The sequence below is a fragment of the Ammospiza caudacuta genome, chromosome 1 (genome assembly GCF_027887145.1).
Source record: "Ammospiza caudacuta isolate bAmmCau1 chromosome 1, bAmmCau1.pri, whole genome shotgun sequence".
Taxonomy (NCBI): Eukaryota; Metazoa; Chordata; class Aves; order Passeriformes; family Passerellidae; genus Ammospiza; species Ammospiza caudacuta.
Window position 1 is genome coordinate 111551864 of NC_080593.1, and position 21075 is coordinate 111572938.

General features: G+C 41.6%; 1 protein-coding gene across 1 annotated transcript in view; it reads right to left on the reverse strand.

Moving 5' to 3' along the window:
- The window catches only part of KLHL14 (kelch like family member 14), a 56412-nt gene that overhangs the window by 9333 nt on the left and 26004 nt on the right, over positions 1-21075 (reverse strand). Inside the window, exons 3-4 of the mRNA XM_058818412.1 lie at positions 5275-5364; positions 741-819 (exon numbers count right to left, since the gene is read on the reverse strand). Of these exons, the coding sequence (XP_058674395.1) occupies positions 741-819; positions 5275-5364 (169 nt within the window). The remainder of the gene's footprint in view (positions 1-740; positions 820-5274; positions 5365-21075) is intronic.

The window sequence follows — 21075 nt, forward strand, 5'->3', positions numbered from 1 at the left end:
TAACTGAAGGAAGGACACTGAATATTTTCTTCAAATAACATTGCAATTTTGGATCTTCTGCCTTTGAGATTCTTCTTACGAAACATGAACAATTCTGTTCAGGTTTATGGAATTTTTTCCTGTGAGGGTGGCATTTGGGATCCACAGTTCAGTTTACATCATCTTTACAAGTCATTGCTCAAGTTCACATCCACCTTTGCTCTGGTACACAGCAAGATTAAAACATGAGCTACTCTAATATGCATTTACTGACAGCAACTTCACTGAAAGACCACCTAGGATTGAGAGTCCTCTGACAAGTGGAGACATGTTCAGGAGAGCTTTTCATAGCTGGTGTGGTGAAACAGGATGGAGTCAACATGTGAAGGTTTCAGTTCCCTCTAAGATATCTGGCTATAATTACTGCTTGTTTACTGCCAAACTCATCATGACACTTCAGTCAGGGAACATGACAGGACACTATGGAGACTTCAGAAAAATCCTTCAGACCGTACTCAGGCAACCAGTAATTGCATAAAGTCCATGGCTTTTGCATGAGTTAGCACTGCAGGACTTGGCAACTGGAGTTCCAAATTTGGAAAGTTTTAAAAATTAGAAGCAAATGGGACACAACTGCATGCTGCAGTTTTGTCTGTGCTTTCAATGCTTCTACAGGCCTCCTTATTCCCAGAACTAAGCCAAACCTCAGCTGCCCCTAGGATGAGAAAACAGAAATTGAAAAACACATAGCAGGTTTTTACCTCTCTTGCATGGGTGGAAGTTGTATCCAGCTGTTAAACCTGGGATCGTATCGGCTAACAAAGTTTGTACTGTGTTTCCCTGTAAAGATAGATTATTTTGACACTCAGCTGTTTGTTTCATGTATTTAACATCATGATTGTAATATATATAACATATACTTCACAAGTTGACACCTTTTATGAAGGGTTCCCCCTTTTACAACAATGTATGATTACACTGTGTGTACAGTAATAATTCAACAAATGGGGCACTGCAAGGCTTGAATTAGCAGTCACTAGCAGTAAAAGCAGATAGCGATTATTCTTGGTCTTTGTAATAAGATCTTGAAAATGTGTATTTAAATTTACTTACACAAGCTGTGGTATTTTCACAGCCACAATAAATCACAGCACTAAACAAAATTACTGCCCAAAGAGGGCATCCCCACAGTATTTTTATGACTAGAATTTTGTCAGGTAAAAAAATTAAAGAGAGAACACATTATTTTCTTTCTCCTAACATTCTCTCTGTGTGGAACGTGGCAAAAACCCATTGTGTAAATAACCAGAAGCTGCATAAGCCATCAGCATGGGGCATGCAGTGTTTGCACTAGATAGTTTATTCTACCATGTACTTTCAGTGTAAGTTAGAAGGAATTACAGATGTGCATTGAAGGGGGAATACACTCTTAAGAGTTTTATTCCAACTCTGTTAGCTAAAATATGAAGCATGAGCAACATACACCAGCTAACTAGCTTCTCCCTGCTGTCAAGCCCAAGAACTGTGTTCATGTCTTCACGATATTAAGATTTCACCTTATTTTACATGCAGATTGACACCAAAGCAAGAAAACTGAAGCAAGAGAGTGCATGGCAATTTCCTGTAACACCTGAGACTTCAATAGATGAGCATTTTGAAAACAGAAACCTTTGTTTATGTATGTGTGACTAAAAAATTGAATTAGAGGCTTCACAGGCCAGCAGAATAACCTAACTGTGTATGTCACAGTTCTATAAATGGTCACTGGGCATTCTACAAGGTGAATATTTTTGCATCAGACAAGCCTCTGCAGGATTGGCTCGCTTTGCGTGCTTCATTCCACACTTACTTCAGCATGTGTAAATACACCATCAAGACAGTAGAGAAGAATAACAATACAGCTAGAATTTATAGTTGTAATAATTTAAGTTCATGTTCTACAAGAAAACAGAGAAAGAAACCACACTGACCTCTTTGGAAGTAAACTGATTTCCCAGCCATGTTATAAGCATGTTCTATATGAGGAGGGTAAAGCAGAAGACTGATGAATAATGCAGCATTTCTCTTCAAAACCAGCATGGTGCCTAACGAGGACCATGCTGAGTGCCATTCAAAGATAAGACCATCTCAGCACCACCTCAAGACACAGGGTGAGATTCCCCTACTGTAAGGGCAACTGGTCCTTCTGCCACTGGGCTTAGTCAAGTGAGGCTTTGCTTTTGGTCCTTATCTGGATTCCTTTAGTTTACACGGACAATTTAGAAAAAGAGGCATCGAGAGCTATAGATTCAATAAACAGCAAAACAGTAACAGCAAGCTTGAACAGGTTCTAGGTTTCATTGTCTAAGACATTTACTAATCTCTTTGTATTCCAAAAAGCAGGAATTCAAAATAATATATTGATCCTAAGTTTAAAATTCTATTTATTTTTTTTTTTAGGTTTTAAGGCTGTTGTATTAAACTACATCCTTCAGAGTTACTGGGACTTCAGTGCTCATTAGTTATACAGCAGCTTGTTCATTGTTGTCATACAGATCTATAGTTTGGCTGCCTAACGTGTCATACACATACTCACTACAAACACCATGTATGTAGAAGACTGTAAAGTGCAGGGTAGAAGAAGGGTTTAGTGAGCCTAAACTGGGAGTGCAGGATACAAATCTGGGTCCTTCATAGGAAGGGAGATGAAATCAAATTAGAACAGTCACAGAGAAGAGCTACTATGGCAACAGGAAGAACAGAAAGTTTACCTTATGGTAGGAGACAAAGAACTTGGCCTGTTGCACCTCGAAATACAAAAGCTGAAAGGGGATAGGAGTGCTGCCTGTAATACTTTAGAGGAACAAATCTCCAGGAGAGGAAAAACTGTTAAACTAAAGGCCAGCCTTGGCATGAGAACAAGGTGATTTAGACAGTCAAAGAATACATTTTGTTGGGTATCAGAATAAGGCTCCTAGTCATTTAGAGCAATTGGATTCTGTAACAGCTTTCCAAGAGAAGTAGTGGGGGCTGGGAATCCAACTGCTTTTCAAATGTAGCTAAGAAAATTTACAAAATGGGATTGTATGATGCCTGTGACTGCAGGAAAAGGACTTGGTGACCCACTTAATCTGCCTGATGTAACTGGTTAAGTCTGGAGTTTAGTTTGAAAGAGAACTCTGTGCTTTGCTTTGCTCATCAGCCAGGAGATTGCACATCTTAGGATGCATCCATTCTGTCAGAACAGAACTTGGGACGAGCGAACAAAAATCAGGATTAGCAAATCAGGATGATGGCACAAAAGGAGTCAGATACTGTTCTCTGCTCTGCAGCCATGCTAGAAGGTGACGGCTCTAAAGGTTATGAAGGTTGGTCTTAAATCCATGCCTGTGTTGTGCACCCTGCTTTCATCAGTGTTTACTCATGCAAGAACCCCTTGTGACTGGAAAGGCATAGCTACTGCAGGATGCAAAAATGTGAGAAAAAATGTCTCCCATACTTTGTGGGTTGTCAGGAAGTCAGTGGAGCATGAAGGAGGCATGAGCACTCCTTGGGGTCCCCACAGTTTCTCAAGAACCAGATGGTCTGATGGCTAAAGCAATGCCTTACCGTTGCCACCATCTCTAATATAACTCTTTACATTGGAAAAAACACCTGGAACAGTCTAATTTGAAGCAGAAGCTTTGTAAAGCCTTGGCAAGATGAATCCAAGTAGGTCCATCTGAAGTCCCTCCTCTGCTCTGAGGATAGCACACAAGGGCCTTTACATAAATTCAAGTGGGCATGTGTGAGCTGCCCCCATGTAGCTGCACATTTAGAGCAAAATGGTTACAAGAAAGAATATGCCCAGCACAGGATGTAGTTTATGATTTCAGGTTCACTTTCAGTGACAAGATCCATTTGATAAAGAGATCAGTACAGCAATGCTCATACCTTTGTTATGGCTATCTTCTCTATGGAAAAAATCCCAGCACTGGTACTCACAGGTCAGGGAAATTGGAAGATGTCTTCATCAACATCTTCAGCCCAGTTGACCCAGATCTAGGCAATCTCAGGCCTTGGGTACTATTCATCTCACAAACAACTGTGTTTGACTCCTATCTCCAATGCAAGATATGCACCCCTTCTACCATCTCTCCATCACCTTGCAAGTCAGTTTCCACATCTTCAAAATGTGGGTAATTACACTTCTTTTCTTTTACCCTTCATGTGACATGGCCATTTAATTATAAACTGTCTGGAACAAGGTCTGCCTGTCCATATGCCTACCACCAAATACAACAGGGGTCCTCACTGGATGGATGTGGCCAACGATTCTAAAAGAAATTGTCATTAGTGATGCTGTGCTGTCTCCTGCTTCTAATTAAAGACATTCAGCAATATTCAACAACAGAACTGAGGGGCCCTTCTCCTAGGACATATAGTGATATTCTTAACTACACCAGAAACATGCTTATATGGTGGCCTGGATTGTTTGTCTCAGGTTTTAGGGAGTGAACAGATGTAACAATTTTCTATAATTTGGTTTGGTGCAGATGCTGAAATGGGGCATTCACAATAAAATATATGCAGTATATGTAATTTCAGCTGGATCCTCTGGTGTTTTAAAGTAAAAATGTGTACCTGCAAGCTGTTTTATGGTTTCTCAGTCATAATTATCTCTGTTACACAGACTGCTACAACTACAACTCTTTCTTCATGTGCAAGCTTTTTAACAGTGTCTTGACAATTCTGTGAATTTTGCAAGGCATGGTATTCTCCTTTTGCTTTGCTCAGAAGCCTGTTAAATTGTTTAATTTCTCTTTGCGGTAAATTTATGAAGTAATCAAATGAAAGAAGGTAGCAGCAGATAATCTATATGAGAAGCTCTTGCACAAGACTGAAAAAAGGATCAGTTTAAGAATCTCAAAGTCTAGATAATTAACACATTAACAACTTGAGCTGCGAGTATCTTGTTTGACAACAGAAAAGAAGCATTCATCTACTGCAATTGCATTATTATATTATGACTGGAAGGAGACTGGAAATGAAGGTTAAAATTCTTAACAGCTGCTGCCTGGTGCATGCACTTGAAAGAGTCTGTTCTGCTGCCTGTGGCATTTCTCAAGGGATGTGGGAGCTGATGAATGACAGAGATGCTAATGCTAAAGTACCAAATATTTATTACATCAATACCAAAGAGTAGCCTTTACTAGGTTCAACAATTAGGCTGAAGGTCCTCAAAATCCCTTGCTAATCACTACACCAGCTGACCTGACAGCCAGGGAGGCACAGGAAGGCAGATGCTCCCTTTGCCTTTTAGTATTCTGTACATACCATTAGGGTTCCACTGGTCTTCTCCTCCCAGCACGAACAAGAAGTTTTCCACTTCCACAACGCAGTGATGGGCACTATTGTATGGCATAACTGCAAACAAAGCAAGAATTCCTTGTCAGCTCAGGACACTGATTTTATAAAATATTTCCTCTTCACCATCTGTACGAAATAATATGAGAATGTCACCCCAGGCATGTATGAACACTGACTTTAGCGGCAGACAACGCCACTTATTAGTAAACTTATGCAATTCAATGTTGCAAATAAATTAAGGAAAAAATCAGGAATTCTGGTCCCTCAGTGCCCCCTCACCTGCCCAAGTACCATACATGCTGATCTAAAAATAACTTGTAAAAGGGAAGTTGCATGATATTTCCCTGGAAATAAGCAGATGCTAGAAATCCTAGTATGCTAGAAAACATTAAAAAAAACTCAGCCATGCTTTGTTCCGCTGGTAATGTTTCCACAAGAAGAGTCAGTATGTTCAGCAGCTTTCTATTACACAGCAATGAACAAGCTGCATTTCCATACAGTTTTAAGTTTTTAAATTAAGGTCCTGCTGATTTAATGCCTTTTCCAAATGTATACGCTTAATTTCCTGTACAATGTCATTAGCAGCACAATCACACATCTTCTATTCATCTAATCAGGAAGCCCTTTGTTAACAAAGATCAAAACTGTGGCATTAGGTTTGCAATATCCCTTTTTTAGGTGGGGGGAGAGGTATTATGATTACTATGAATCAGCTACAGATGCAAACATCTATTTCTTAATATTTACTTTTTCCACTGCAAATGGTAAAATGCGAAAACAAGGATTACATGGCACAGATATTACTGCAGTGTGCCATACCCACTTTAATGATATTATATACCCACTTGTGATATTATATGGAAAATGCAAACTTATACAGCATTAGTTACTATACCACATGGAGTAGTTTTGGCCCAGTGGCACCAGTAGGAAAAATGATGTCCTTGTTCAGCTCATCATATGGGCACCTTAAATCTAGGTGAGGACAAATGGGGAGGTGATGTGCATGTACAGGCAGGGAACTTATTGCTTGACACGGATCAACAGAGCACTTAGGAAACCAGTGCAGTGGGAAATCAATATGACTCAGGGCCAGCTCTTACTTTGTGCTCTTTTGCCAATGCCAAAAAAAAAAAAAAAAAAAAAAAGAGAGGCAGCCTATCTCACACTTGGATTATTTTGGGTGATATATCTCTCATTTCATTTGTTTTATTATCTTTTATTTTTCTCAGAATGCAGTTGTGCAGTATAGCATATGCAAATAATAATAAGAAGAAATACGCACAGCTTTGCTATTTAGAACACATTTTCTTAAAGATCAAGTGGGCTCATTTCAGCTTCTTACTGAAGTTTTTGCCTAGGCAATGATGAATAAATAAGGTATGTTTTTAGTTTCTAGTGAAGGTCGAATATCTTTTTCATAGTCTGTGCTCTTACAAGTCATGTAAGTGAAGCAGTTCTCAAATTAGGCAGCCAGATACAGTGAAAGTTCATTAATTAAGGTTATTTGTTACTGATTCAATTTATATTAACTGGGAACTAATCTCACTGCAAAAGATTTTTATACTACCTAGAGATTCCTACAGTATGATGAAAGAATGAAGTCTGTTTTTGCTATCTTTTGAGACACCATATCATCATTATCTCACTCTTTAGTCTTAGACATTTTACTATTTTAATCTCTCTCAAAACCACAGAACTCTTCTTGATTTTGTAGATGTTTGTAGTAAATAAAGAGTTTTGTCTCTCATGAGAAATTGCTGCCTTTCTTAGATGTTTTTTGGGACCCTGTGAGGGCTTCAAGTTTTAAGTAATACAGTGCTCTATTATGGTTTCCAGTTAGGTCCAAGCTGCTGGTTGCACCCTCAACATCTTCTATTGGTCAGTCTGAAGAGCTCCAGCATTTATAGGAAAAACTGTCTGCAGGCAGCACACATGCATATTTTTTTCCATTATATTTTCACTTTTGCAAAAATTTGTGTTTATTTATCCACAATATTGACAAAAACAGAATCAGCAGAGGAAGAAATTCTGCTTTAAGCTTTTCTGCTGTTACCATGCATATAAGGTATGTAATAAGACTCCCATAATTATTATGATAATTAAACCTTGAAAACTAATGGCTTAATCCTGGCTCCTACTGAAATTGATGGCAACATTCCCACTGATACAGGATTGGGCCCAAACAACCCAAACTACCGTCCATAACTCACAGGAAAGCTAAAAGGAGGCTTGACTTAGAAAGAAGGGCAGTATTTGGCCTTCAGAAAGAAAGGTGACTGCAATAAAACACTGCAGACCTTTACTGTGACCTTTGTTTCTCTCAGAGCTTTGGGGAAAACTGTTCTTAGTCTCATGAATCTACCCATGGGACTGAAGGGAGCTGGACAAAACAGGGAGAATGGAGCAGCTGTGTGGACATCTAAGAGGGAAGGGACTCTAACTGAGAAATCAACCACCTCACAGTCTTTCTCCTTGACCCCTCAGAACTGGGAGTTATAGACAGAAATCAAATGAACAATTTCTTTTTCTTTTTTTTTTTTTGTTATAAAATATCCCTTGAAAGCACAGAAAACTTGCACTAAAAACCATGATTCTTGTGAATATACACCCAGATAGGACCTAACTTTCATAGACAACAGTCAAAATTACATGGCAATGGGCATGTTAAATTCAGTATCTGGTAGTAGCAATCTTCTCAAACTCACTGGGCTTGCCAGGGTGTAACAGGAAGAATTTGGCCCATCACACAGTCTGGCCAAGCTGCTGCTTTCATTAATTTCATATGAGTCTTTGTCTGCTGTTTGGCTTTAATAGTGTGAAAATCCCATCTTCTCATTTTTTTATCTCAACTCATTGGAACACCTGCCTGCCCCACAGAAAGGGTATTTGAAGAGAAGTTTGTACGCCACGCTCAAACACAGCCCTGCATGAGTTTTTAGCGTGTCAGTCAGTGAGTTAGAGGGAAAGGGTAAGGAGAAGCTAATCAGGATGAAATGAGATTAAAGGCTGTCTAATTTTACAGCAACTGTGATCCATCAGCCACTGTGAAAGTGACAGTGGAAATGAATGATGGAGACAGACAGGTGGGGCTGTACATTTCACTGATTTATCCTCAAATGCACTGGGCCTTATTTTATTGAGTGAACATGACCGCATTTATCATGACTGTCATCTAAACCCACTTCCCTCCATTTAAAAAGGTCACTTTACTAGGAGGGAGTAGGATAGAGGCACTTTCAAAACAGATTTAAAATTTAATAACACATGTTTATAAAAACCTGGGCAAAAATTCTTAACTTTATTAAAGACCGATTTAAAAAGAAGGCAAAAACACTGTTAAAAGGAGGAGAAGATAAAAAAAGCCATGGTCATCTGAGAAATATGCCAAGGTGATGGGTGCCAGGGAAATATGTGAGATACACAGATATAAATAGAGTAGTTACAGTGGGCAGAAACCACCTCTCCTAAGTCCCTGCCCCTCACACACATTTCCCAAAGCTCAGGATGCCCATGCTTTCCTGCACCAAGAGCACAAACAGGTGCAAACAGCCCTGCTGAAGACAGCATTCCCTCCAGCCTCCTTCCCTTTCACTGATGTATGATTGGTAGGAGACACCTGGTAAGGTGGGAGGAAATTTCTCAAGTACAGATCCGTAACATGCAAAGCTGTCTAGGTCAAAACCAAATGGAAGACTTATACTTGAGAATGATCTGGAAGGCAGTGGAGTCCAAGACTGCAGTGGTGTTTGCTAAGAAATACTTCACTACACAAACATCTGTGACATTGTGCAGCAGGTGACACTCAGTTGTTCTTCAGATACAGATGAGGAGGAAGACACAGCAGCACTGCATATCAGGATAGATATCCCAAGAAGAAATTCCTCACATATGCCAAAGCTCAGCTAACAAAAAGTACCAGACAATGTTCTGGGACCTACTGTCAAAATCAGAGACTACAGGTTATAGCCAAATGCTCATGAAATTAAACACTCTCAACTATGAAGCCTGTGAGGTCAACCAGATGCAATGATGCTTCAAAGGCACCTCCATGATACACCTCATGCACCTAACAAGCAACAATGTGTGCTCTTTGTCTTACCCAGTTTTGCTTAGTTTCTGCCAATTATTGCACATTTAGAAAACAGCATCTGGTTGTTCTCCACAAATTAATCAAAGGGTCATCAGTTTCTCCTCCTCCTCCTTACACCTTTCCCCATCTATTGTCGCTTCAACACTAACTACCAGGGAAAAAGGGAAAACTAGAATAGCACTTCTCAAGACAGAAGGAGAATGAGCTCAGGTCCCAGGAGATCTGAAATCTGTGATAGAGGCTATACTGATTCCTCTGCTCCGCTAAAAACTCCTTCCAGAAATTCTACTTGATTCCTCTACTCAAAAAAAAAAAAAAACCCAAAATGCAATACCAAAACCAACCAAAAAACCAACCAAAAAACCCACAAAACCCCCCCCCAATCCCTAACCAACCAAAAAAAACCCCCAAAATCAAACCACAACAACAAAAACCCCCAACAGCATAGATTTTTCACTGCCCTGAAGCAGTCAGCTGCTTGAGATACAGGAGGTACTGTAAGGAAAGCCAAGAAATCTCTTCCTCAGCTACTGCACAGCTTGAGCATAGCCCCTTCAAGACTCAGTACACACCAAGAAGTCATGCTCAGCATCTCTAATGACCTGTGCAGATGACGCAAGAGAGTGTTTCCAGAACAAAGATGTCATTATCAGAGGACATATGGATTCAATAATGACCTTCCACACTATTAACAGCCTATCCTATTGACTACATAATATTCAACTACAGCTTCTTGAAAACTGGTTATTTCCACAGCTCTGAAGAGGGCAGTGCAATGAGAGATGTCTCTTTCCAGCACAGAAGGCACCCACAGACTCACTTTAGGAGACTGTGATTTGCTCGTGGCAGAGACACAATAGTCATGCAGAGACACAATATTCATTTCATTCCCAAGCTATCAGCAAAATGCTGGGCAGACCACAGCTGGTCCAATTATTTCCTGAGAATAAAATATCAGATACTGTTCACCTTTCCGCGTTTCATACATCATTTGCAGAAAGACTACGCATTTATTACAGAATGTTACTTGCTATTTCTCACCAAGGAGGTTATATAAACAAACACTACGATTCCTCTGTGAATTGTTCTCTTCAATTGTTTGTTATTTAATAACTGTGGGGAAAGACTGACCACAACAAGTATGAGATTCTAGCCTCAGTGAACATGGTGGTAGTTTTAAAGACATCAGATATTCATCCATGGGTATTTTCTGTTCAAAAGATAATGAAAGAAAGTTAAGAGAATGATCAACATAGATGGAAAATACCCCTGTTAATATTCCTGGCCAAACTTCATTCTGTCACCTCAAATTCAGAGAAATACATGCAAAATGTTTCTTCTAGTAACATACCAATGCCAGCCTTGAGTCAGAGCTCAACTCCTTGTGGAAAGGCTGGGACCATCCAGCAGCACTTACCATAAGCAGAAAGTCCTATGATGAAGCACTGTGCCTCAAAGTCACCTTTGAGGGATTATAACTGATACAGCTCTGGTCCAGCTGCATCACTGAGAACATCTTTAGCTCAGCTGGAAACCTCACCACCTCTTCCTTCCCATGCCAGCTTTGTGGCAACTTCATCCAAGCCATCACAAGCAGGATGGGCACAGAGCTGCTGAGTCCATCTAGGATACAGTCCATACTTCTACTGAGGCTACAGGATAACATAAGCACCAAGAAAGAGTTACCTAAGCAGATCAAAGTCCATTCACAACACAGTGAATGATACTTCATGTCAATTACGGTATTTCTCATTGTGAAGATATTTCTTAACAATTTTCTTTTTCATTCAACTGTCAAGAGTTATTCTTTTATACATTCAGCCAGGATTTTTTAACACCAGCCAGGTTTTTCCAGAGGTCACGGAGTTCCTTGGTTTAGTTGTTTAGGGGAGCTAAAATTTTCATATGTGAGCCTCTAAAACAAGACACTTAAAGTCATGCTGACACAACAGATCAGGCAAACATAACATCAGGAATAGCTGGCATGCTCAGCTCCCTCCTGAGATAAATTGTTTAAAGTTACTTGGACACAAGTTCTGAGTACAGACCTGTCTGTTTCTGCAGGTGAAATTCATCCTATGGGAGAATGTTCTATTGGGTTTTCAGCAACATATACATTTGACTGCTTGCATGGACCAATTTTATCCACACATTTTCTAAGCTGCAGGCACCCATTTGGATTTCCTTTGAATAAAGCTGTCTACTTGGATCAACAGTGTTTAAATAAGGTAGATAAATACTGCACTCACTCCTTGAAAACTGATATTCCTGTATCAAAAACTTGACACAATCTCCCCCATGAAGTGCATAGAAAACCTATGCACACTCTGCTGTGTTCCCTGCTGCTTCCCCCATGGGAATGACTCTGTGCAGCTGAGCTGCTGATGCAGGTCTGAGAAGCTCTTGTAAGTGAATACACCAAAAATCTTGGCACAACTTGGAGCAGAGGATGCATGCATGGTCCTGCAGAAAGGTTCAAAGTGACAATTTTTCTTGTTTTATTACCCCCTGCTTACCCACCTACCTGCTGAAGGTTGCCCCTCACCATCCAGATGCCCAACGGATTTCCAGAGAGCATTTATCAAGAGACACTTGTCCACCACCATGAGTTATGCAATGCTACCCCAGTGATGGCTGCCCCCCAGTAGAATATCTTGTGTACCTACCCAGGCCTGGGTTTGCAGTCGCTGAAGTGGAGCCCAACATGTATTCCTGGGAAATGACATCTCGTCACATCATAACAGTCTCATGATGTGACATTTTGCACAACAAAAGCTTCTCATGGACGAAATGATGAACAGTCCCTGATGGGAGAAAACCACTGCAGAGTTGCCAGAATGCTCTGGAAAGAAATACTATTTTGTCCCAGCGGGGGCTTTCAGATTCTCCAAGATGTCAGCTCAAGGACACGCATTCCCTTCTCCAACAGTGCCACGGGGCAGAACACTGTACCCAGGAGTGGTGTGTTAATGCCCAACTGCTTGTGACTGGTCAGGTATTCATTTATGGCCCAATTTCTATCTGACCTTGAGATGCACACATTCTCCTGGTCTCCTCTGAAGGCAACCTTCCAAGCTCAGAACAACCACAGCCCCTCTTTGTGTTTCCCTGGCTGGATCCTGTTGATGCTCCTTGGGGACCCATGTCTTTAAAGGCATTCATCACATGCAGCAATATCTTACTTGGCCCCTACTACCCCAAGTCTTCCACAATCTTCTCTCTCAGTCTCACTACTCTGCTCTCAGCTCCTGACTGACATAAAATTTTAGAGTTATTTAGGGTTTTGTTTCTTCCCACTAACTCTCGAAGTCATTCCTGGGAAATAAAAATGCGATTTTCCATTAGGAAATCTCTACATGGAGGAAGGATACACCCATATTTCACCCTATTAAAAAAGAAGTTTTGATACACCTAAGTTCATTCATAACAGATGAAATGGAATTCACTGCTAAAATTCACTGCTACAGATTTTTCAAGTTTTGATTTTAAATACTTCAATATTTGCAAATGAAAGGTTTTGTTTACAAGAAAGTCCAGCCTATACCTAAAGCGCTAGACCTAAAGCAGAAGATGGTGGAAGGAACTGTCCCATGCCTACCTCCTGGAAAAAAAAATCTTCCTTTCCCAGAAGACATCTACTTCATATGGGTATCTGAAGAAAAGCCTCAAAGTCCAATATGCCTAACTTCCAGCATGCCCAATCACCGCATGCAGAAGCAGGACTGTCCACAGCTGTCTATCAGTAGCTCGACAAATACAAATACAGAAGGAAGCACAGGAATTGAACCACATAAATTAGGTAGCACCCAAGACTGCTTTCTCCAATACAAACAAGGTAGAAATGTTTTTCTCTTAAACCTTTCTCCACATCTGAGCTTCTAAGGAAGGGAGAGACAGACTCACAGAAAATTTTCAAATTCAGGGCAGGAAATTACCTAGGCAGCAAAACCACAAACGTAAATCTATACACAGAAGACAAGATCAGAATGTATAGCTGGAAAAAAAAATCCATTAAAAGATGTGGACTAAAATTATGTTAATTCTCTTCTGCTTTGTATGAAAACGGTAGTGTTTAATATTTTTATAAAAAAACAGTAGTGAAAAATGTGTTGTGATGCCTACTCATAACAATCCCAAAACTCCACTCCATGTAAGTACTCATACCCCTGTGTTTTCAAAAACCTTTTGTGGAATTATGAAGCAACCAGTCAGGAAACAGACTGAAAACCACATTTCTCAAAACTGAATACCATGGTGAGTATCACAGCACAAGCGGCTGCTATTTAAATCCAGAGGTGTCAAAATTCATGGGCTGAACCACATTCACACAGAATCACAAATAATTCACAAATCACACACTAGTGCATGGCTGTGGGCTGCTGACAAACAGGATAAAAGGTCATGGTAATTCAAATCACTGGCCATGCTGGCGCTGCTGGATTCAACACAGACAGCAGACTAAAGTAAAGCTGTTGTGATCAATCCCTAAGACTTAAAATATACCTAACTGTGTATTTTATAATATAATAATATATTTAATATAAGTATCCTTAAACAGCTTGCATCTTTTGTTGAAGACATTTATTTTGCAAAGAGAATTTGTTCAGGAAGGTATAATTTTCAGTTAGTTAGATGAAGGAAAGTGAAGACTGAAACACAGAGTCTGTATGAACTAAACTGGGACTCGCTGTGCTAGTAACCATGGCTTGGAGCAGGTTCTGGTGGAGACTGAACTGAAGAAGGAGTGAAATGGAAAAGGGCAGGGATGGATCAGGACAGGTCAGAGGGGACACAGCAAAAGTACTGGGTGTGAAGGAAGAGACAGCAAAATCTGCAAACACAGCAGCATATACTGATCCAGAACTCTGAGTCCTGCAGTCTTCACATTCCTCTGCTGTCAGCACATCTGGGTGGAACCCAGTCATGTTTACACCCCCTGGCTTCCAGGAGAACCTTCCTGAAGGTCCAGGCCCATGCACACCAGAGGTCTGTGGAAACTGCCACTGCAAAAAACACTTCAGCCCCTTCTTGTCTCATGATCCATCATTCTTTGTGATAGCCTGTGCACACATGAAGCCAAGAAATAAACAATTGAGAAAACACATTATTTTTTAAGGTGCATTGAATTTAATCCTGATCTGTTCCCCACCAGGCTTCCCTGCCAGGCCCCACAAATTGGAGTGAGCAGGAGTGTGAAGCCACGAGAAGAAGTGAAGGACTGATGTATTAACAGCATCACCAGTTTGGATCAGCTTGTAATGGTTGTGAAACTACAACCTCAGCACATAATACCAAGCCATTGAAATGGGTTTAACCCAGGGTTGCTGTGGCCCTGTCCCTCTTTCAGCCCAGGCAATCCAGAGCCCCCCAATGAGTCCATTCAAAGCAAGAACCTGGCAGAAAAATGATCCTGAAAAGAAGAAAGTGTATTTTCATTTCAGTTTAAGCTGTTCATTTTCTACAGCTACCCATTTCTCCTGTTCTGAGAACACTGGTTACCTGTGCCTCATTTTCAGAGCCTGATTTGATGCCTGATACGCAGGAGCACTCTGTGCTCACTGCTGTAACACAAGTAGGTGGGAGAGGCCAACTGGAAACCATGGTGTGAGTGGTCTTAAAACAGGCACCCCAAAATAAAGGACACCTTTTACTTTAATCACATTGCACCTCTGTTCCTCGTCTGCAAAATGGGAACAATGATAGACCATGCTCCTCACAAAGAGGATGGTACAAAAATATCACAATGAATGCCCATGAAGCAGTTGTTGTGAAGTCTGTGAAGAAAACCTTGTGAAAAGATTCCATCTTCTGAAGAGTATTTCAGAAGCATGTGACAGACAGGATCTACTTGCCGAACACCAGCGGAGAAATGCTGTGAGCAGAAATTCAGCACAGTCCCTTCTGTGCACCGATGTGTGACAAAGAATAGTGTGTGATATCATTGGAGATTTTATCTTAGTGCTTATGCAAACAGAGGCCGAATTAAGGTTGCAGAGGCAGCTTAATTCTCACATTTCTTAACTCCAGAGGGCTTAGTATCGCCGTGCGTCTAACACTCTTTCCGAGCTGGGTGCGAGTCCCTCGGTGCGTGCTTCACCCGGCTCTGACAGACACTAACACCTTCCTGCTGCTTCGGCATCTCCGCATCATCCTCGCAGGTGTCGCGGAATCCGAAGCCTACGAAGCCCATGGCCGGAGCTGCAGGAGCCTTCCTCCTCCTCCTCCCCCTCCTGCTCCTGCTCTCCCTCCCTGACTGCCGCATTTCCCTCCCGCCGGCAGTGCGAGGCCAGGCCGCTAGATGGGGTGCGGCGTGCCCGGCTCCCCCGCCCCGGGGAGAGGCGCTTCAGTCATCTTTTGGCTTCAGGTTTTGCAGCCAACCAAAAAACAAAAGAGGTGAAACGCAGCACAAAAAAAAGGCATAGCCAGCTTCCTCCCAAGCAGTTCACTTCTGCTTGTTCCGCGTGTTCGGCGTGAAAGGGAAGAAATCAAACGGAGTACACAAACGCCCGGGAATGCTCAGCGCGCCGATGCCGGCGGATGCGGAGCCGCCGCCGCCTGCAATGGGCACGGCAGGTGCTCAGGCTTTGGCACGGCTATCACTCATACCTGCCTTGCCTCGTCTTGTCTCAGCTCCTCGAACCCAGACTGCGCAAGGATCAGTCAGCGATTTCCCTGGCAGTCCGCACACATCTGCTTTTCTACTCCAGTCCCAGTGAAACACAGCAGGCACGGTTCCCGTCCCCGCCAATACTCCGCCAAATCTCTCTCCCTCTCGCTCTCAATAATGATCTGGAAGCTGGGTGAAAACAACGTGCTCGCTTTTAGCAGAGAGCATGCTTCCTCACTACAGGGGTAAGGAAGAGGAAAGAGGACATGAGGAAACTGTGACACAAAAAGATAACTACAGAATTAAAGGAAAAAAGTCCTTTCCAAAAGAGTCAGTCCTTTCCAATGGGAAGACAGCACTTTTCTCAGTTAGTCCCCAAGTGAACTGCATAATGGTGGCCAGATTACAGCTCTCTTCTCATCTTCCCAAAGAATGATCTTTTGGAGAAGGTGTGATGAAGCTGAAACTGTCTAGTCCATCCAGGAAGGAGAGAAGGGACTTGTATTTACCTGCATTACCATCCACCACTGCTGAGTTATGCCTTCTCTCACTCTTCCCCAACAGCCTACAAGATGAATTGTCCCTCTGAAGGCACCATCCATCCCAATAACAATACTTATATTAAACCTGTATATAAAATACAACCAAACACTACTTCCCAACATCCAGCTTCTTCCAGCTTCCCCCAAAAATACCAGCACCCGAGATCCCCTACACAGTACTCTCTCATGACCTGGCCTGGCCTTGTAAGCTCCTACAGACTCCTTCTCCATGGCCAAGAGAAGGAGAGCAAAAAGCCAGGATGATTTTGAAGTCAGTCTTTTCTTTTTTTTTTGTATGGTACAAATGGGGAAAGTCCCTCTGCTCAGCAGAGGAAGACTGCCTGAGAGCAGCTGCTGGGGATGCTCCTAACACAGGGCAGCAGTACAGGCAGGGGTAACCCACCCTCCATTCTCCTCTTTACCCCAGCAATGGAACAACTTGAATTTTGCAGTCAGTCACAGACAATACTGCACAGACTGCTTTCCCTGCAAGTGAAAAACCACCTTGAAAGAGCCTTATGCAGGGGTATACCCAAGTGGGAGTGCAGCACTTGGATTTGGCAGGATTGCACTTGAGTTGTGAACAGGGAGAGGAGCACAGGCAGACAGATGTGTGCCTGCCCAACAGTGAGTCCTGTCACATACCCTGCAGGTGAAAACTCAATCTAACTCTCATTCCCGATGAATTTGGACTTCCACAAAGAGAAGCAGATGAAAAAAATGTGGCAGAAAAAGAAACACAAAGGAAATAAAATAAGACAGTGCATTTGAGCTGTTGTTTTTTTTTAATTCATTGCAAAAATGCTGATAGAATGTGCAGTGCATCACTCCTGGACATTAACGCAGACTGATCCTGCCTAACGAGTTTGCAGTCTTTATATAAATTAATAGACAGAATATAACCCCAAGCGCAGGGCATTTGATCATATATATTAATATGGAGACTGCTGATCCACATCTGGCTAAAATAAATGTGTTTTTACACAAATGAGGTTACCACTGATACAAACACTCATACAACAGAGCACAAACAGATGATCAACACTATTGCTTTGGTGCAGCACGGTGCTTGAGGAAGCCACCACTTATCAGCTGGGCTGTGGTAATTGCTCCTAGCCTTTCACAATTAGAAGAAGCCACTAGCTTAAACTACCTTAAGCACTGATTACATTGTTTAAATGAGCACAGTTTACCTTACATTCGTAACCACTTAGGAACAGAGCACTAGCAGGCATTGTGGCTCAGCGACTGGATGCTACCTGGGGAAAAGCAGATCGACTGGATCTCTTGCAACCCTTTGGCCACAACAGAATCACACAAGATCCAAACTCAATAAACTTCCACAGGTGACAAGCAAACAAGAATAGCAACCACCTGCAAAATGAGCTGATGAAAGCAACCTACTCTATATACCCTATTTATACACTACTAAAACTCTGAAATTTTGCACTGACTCTGCACATCCCAAGAAGCAGTATGGAATATTTATTGCAGAAATAACTTTGTTAAAATTCTATAGAGTCCTTAAAGCCAAATTTTAGCCATTAAATCTGCAAAGACAGCTCCACATGATCAGCTGTATGTAAGCTTTTAAATGGTAACTCTTCTGATTTATTTTGTTTTCTATATAAAGTACTTACTGGTGTTCTGCAATATGTGGAACATCTGACCAACTGCAAAAATGTGTTTGGGGCACTTGCTGAGATCCATTTCACTAGATCTTCACAAAAAAATTCATTCCTATTGCAGCACCAGGGTGCATAAACATAGTTTTGATAAAATGAATACTAAGCAAGTTTACAAAATTTTTGCCTTCAAATCATATTACTATGAAGGCTTAGCTATTTGTTCTCTACTCTACAGTACAAGTGCTGATAACCCAAAACATTTTCAAAAATTACAAGCCACACCACTAAATCCTAGACACTACATATGCTTGATGCCCCTTCAATTTACTTTCCTCAATTTGCTTTCAATTGTCTTTTAATTTTCAACTATAAGATCAAAACCTCCCATTTGAAAACAATCAGTTGAATCACACAGCTTTGTCTTAATATACTAAATGTGCAAGATCAGAGATAAAGTTGTTGGCAACACAGCTAATGTAACTCTGCAGCAAGTTCCCTGAAGTAATCAGAATTAGGTACTCAGTTACGCTTTACTTGGGCCCATGACAAAGGGCAGCATTATTGTTGTGCTCTCAGGGGACAGTCCCAGGGGAGAACTGTGAGTACCAAAATTGTTATGGTGTGGTGTAGTGATAACTGAACTTACTTTTACTGACCCAGCCCCAACTGGTGTGCTCTTGAGCTCTCCTTTGTTTTAAAGGTCCCAGCTGGTCAAGGGCCCGAATTCAGTACTGTATCCACCAGTGCCAGGAAAAAATGCATTAAAAAGGCATATAAAATGATCAAAAATGGGTAAATTGAATATTTCTTCCCAGTTTTTAGTATCTGTCTGTTGGTTTCTCTACTGGATAACCACAAGTCATTTACAAGTAGAATAGACACTAAATTCTTAATACACTTCACTCATAGTTTTCACAGAGTGATATGAATTTGGTGCACACCATTCTCTTTTCTTGCCTCTAATAGCCCAGACTCTCCTTTTCTTGCGTGTGTGGGTTTTTTTTCCTGCTACACTTGCCTGACATTTTTGCACCAGCCTCTGGAGGCCACCCAAGAAGGATTCCAGCTCTGGTGTCTGCCCCCATTGTCCAACCCAACCAACCAAAACCAGTCACTCCTGAACCCCAGCTGCACCCTCTGTAGGGCTCCTGACACCCAAAACTGGTGTGTAATTACTCACTCCCCACTTTGGTGCTACTTTTGCTGCCTTGCTTTTGTGAAGAGGAAGAGGATTCCCATCCCTGGCTTTGCATCCCTGGGCCACTCCAGCAGCCACAGGAGCCTAACCCTGCAGCACCCTGCAAAACCTCTGAACCTCAAGGGAAACACAGAGCTCTCAAAAGCATTTTTTGCATACTGCTAAAATGTAATTAGGGACTTCAGAAGAAGAGGTAAAAAAACATGGTGTCAAGATGTAGCTTCATTCCCACTGAACAGCACTGCTTTGTGCCATGTGAAGCCAAAACACTCTTCCCTCCATTATTTTCTCCAATGACAATGAATTATTTTCCAACACTGAAAGTTTCAATCAAAGCCCTGAAGTGACTGCAACTACTTCAGGTGGGCTTTACCTGGGGGGGAACCTCTTTCCATGGCAGCCTTGCCTCTCTGAGGAAAGCCAGGCTGCTAAAATAAAGCTGCTGGAGTGAAGCCAAATCATGGCTTCAGGAAAACGGATGCTATGTCAGGGCTTTATTGATGTTGTAAATCTTTGCAGTTAAGAAAAATCAAATTTCTGAGTGCTGAAGTGATCATTTCTTGGAGCAGTGCTAGAGACAGCATGAGAGCTGACAAAAAAAAAAAAAAAGGACAGTGGCTCCAATCGTGCTGGGTGAAATATGTCCTGGTGCAGAAAACCCCTAAAACATCCTGCACATTAACAGGAGTTAAGCTGGAGGCTTGAGCACTGGATAAATCCTTACTCGGGACATCTCTGCCCTGAACATGTCTCTTTTTCCTGGAGCTGCAGTTGATGGGAGCCAGTAAATGCCCAGCTGATTACAGCAGTGGTGATTCTGCTGAATAAAACAAAGTTTAAACGAGCTGATGCGGACATCGGTGGTAACACAGCTGGGAGACAAGGGCTGCAGGGGGAGTAGCCAGAAGGCTGGGACTGGGGCACCACAGATCATCCAGCTCTGTGCTACTGGCTGCCACAGTGCTTAAAGTAATTGCAGTCCTCTGGAGAGAGTCTATAGATTAACTCTGTCCTATGTTAATGCACCACCATATAGAGCTGTTTACAGGCAGTACTTAGTAAAGTACTTAAGCATGTATTTAAACAGGCTGCTGAACATCAGTGTGATTAATACTTTGCTGAATTAGAGATATAATATGAATACATTTTTCTGCTGTTGCAGTTTTTCATTATATACACTTATAAACTGGACATAAGGATTTTCTTTCAGTTTTGCATCCAGCAAATGAGTTAATTTGGGAGTCAAATTCTGCCTTAGTTATGCCTGCACAATGCCTTTCATATGCATGAGGGCAGAAGACTTCTTTTTAATTGGACTTATTTTTTATTAGTCTATAATCAAGAAAAAAAACAAATCTGGTTCTTTCTTTCTGATCCTGCAGCTCTTTGACATTCCTTTCATGTCACTTCAATCAGAAAAGTATCTTTTACATATGGTGTGTATGTTGGTTAAGGCCATGCACATACAGCAGCTGCAATTCTTGACCAACAAGCAAGCAGCTGCTGCTGAGTACAGATTGGAGCCACACACTTTGTTATTCTGCATGTAAAACTGGGTGGGGGGGAGGGAGGAGAAGAGAAGAAACATGGCTCATACATCACTCATCATGGTAATTCTATTTAAATATATTTTAATGATTTCTAACAACATAATTTGCCAAGCCTCCCCACCTCAAAGTGGTGGAAGCACATTTCTCTCT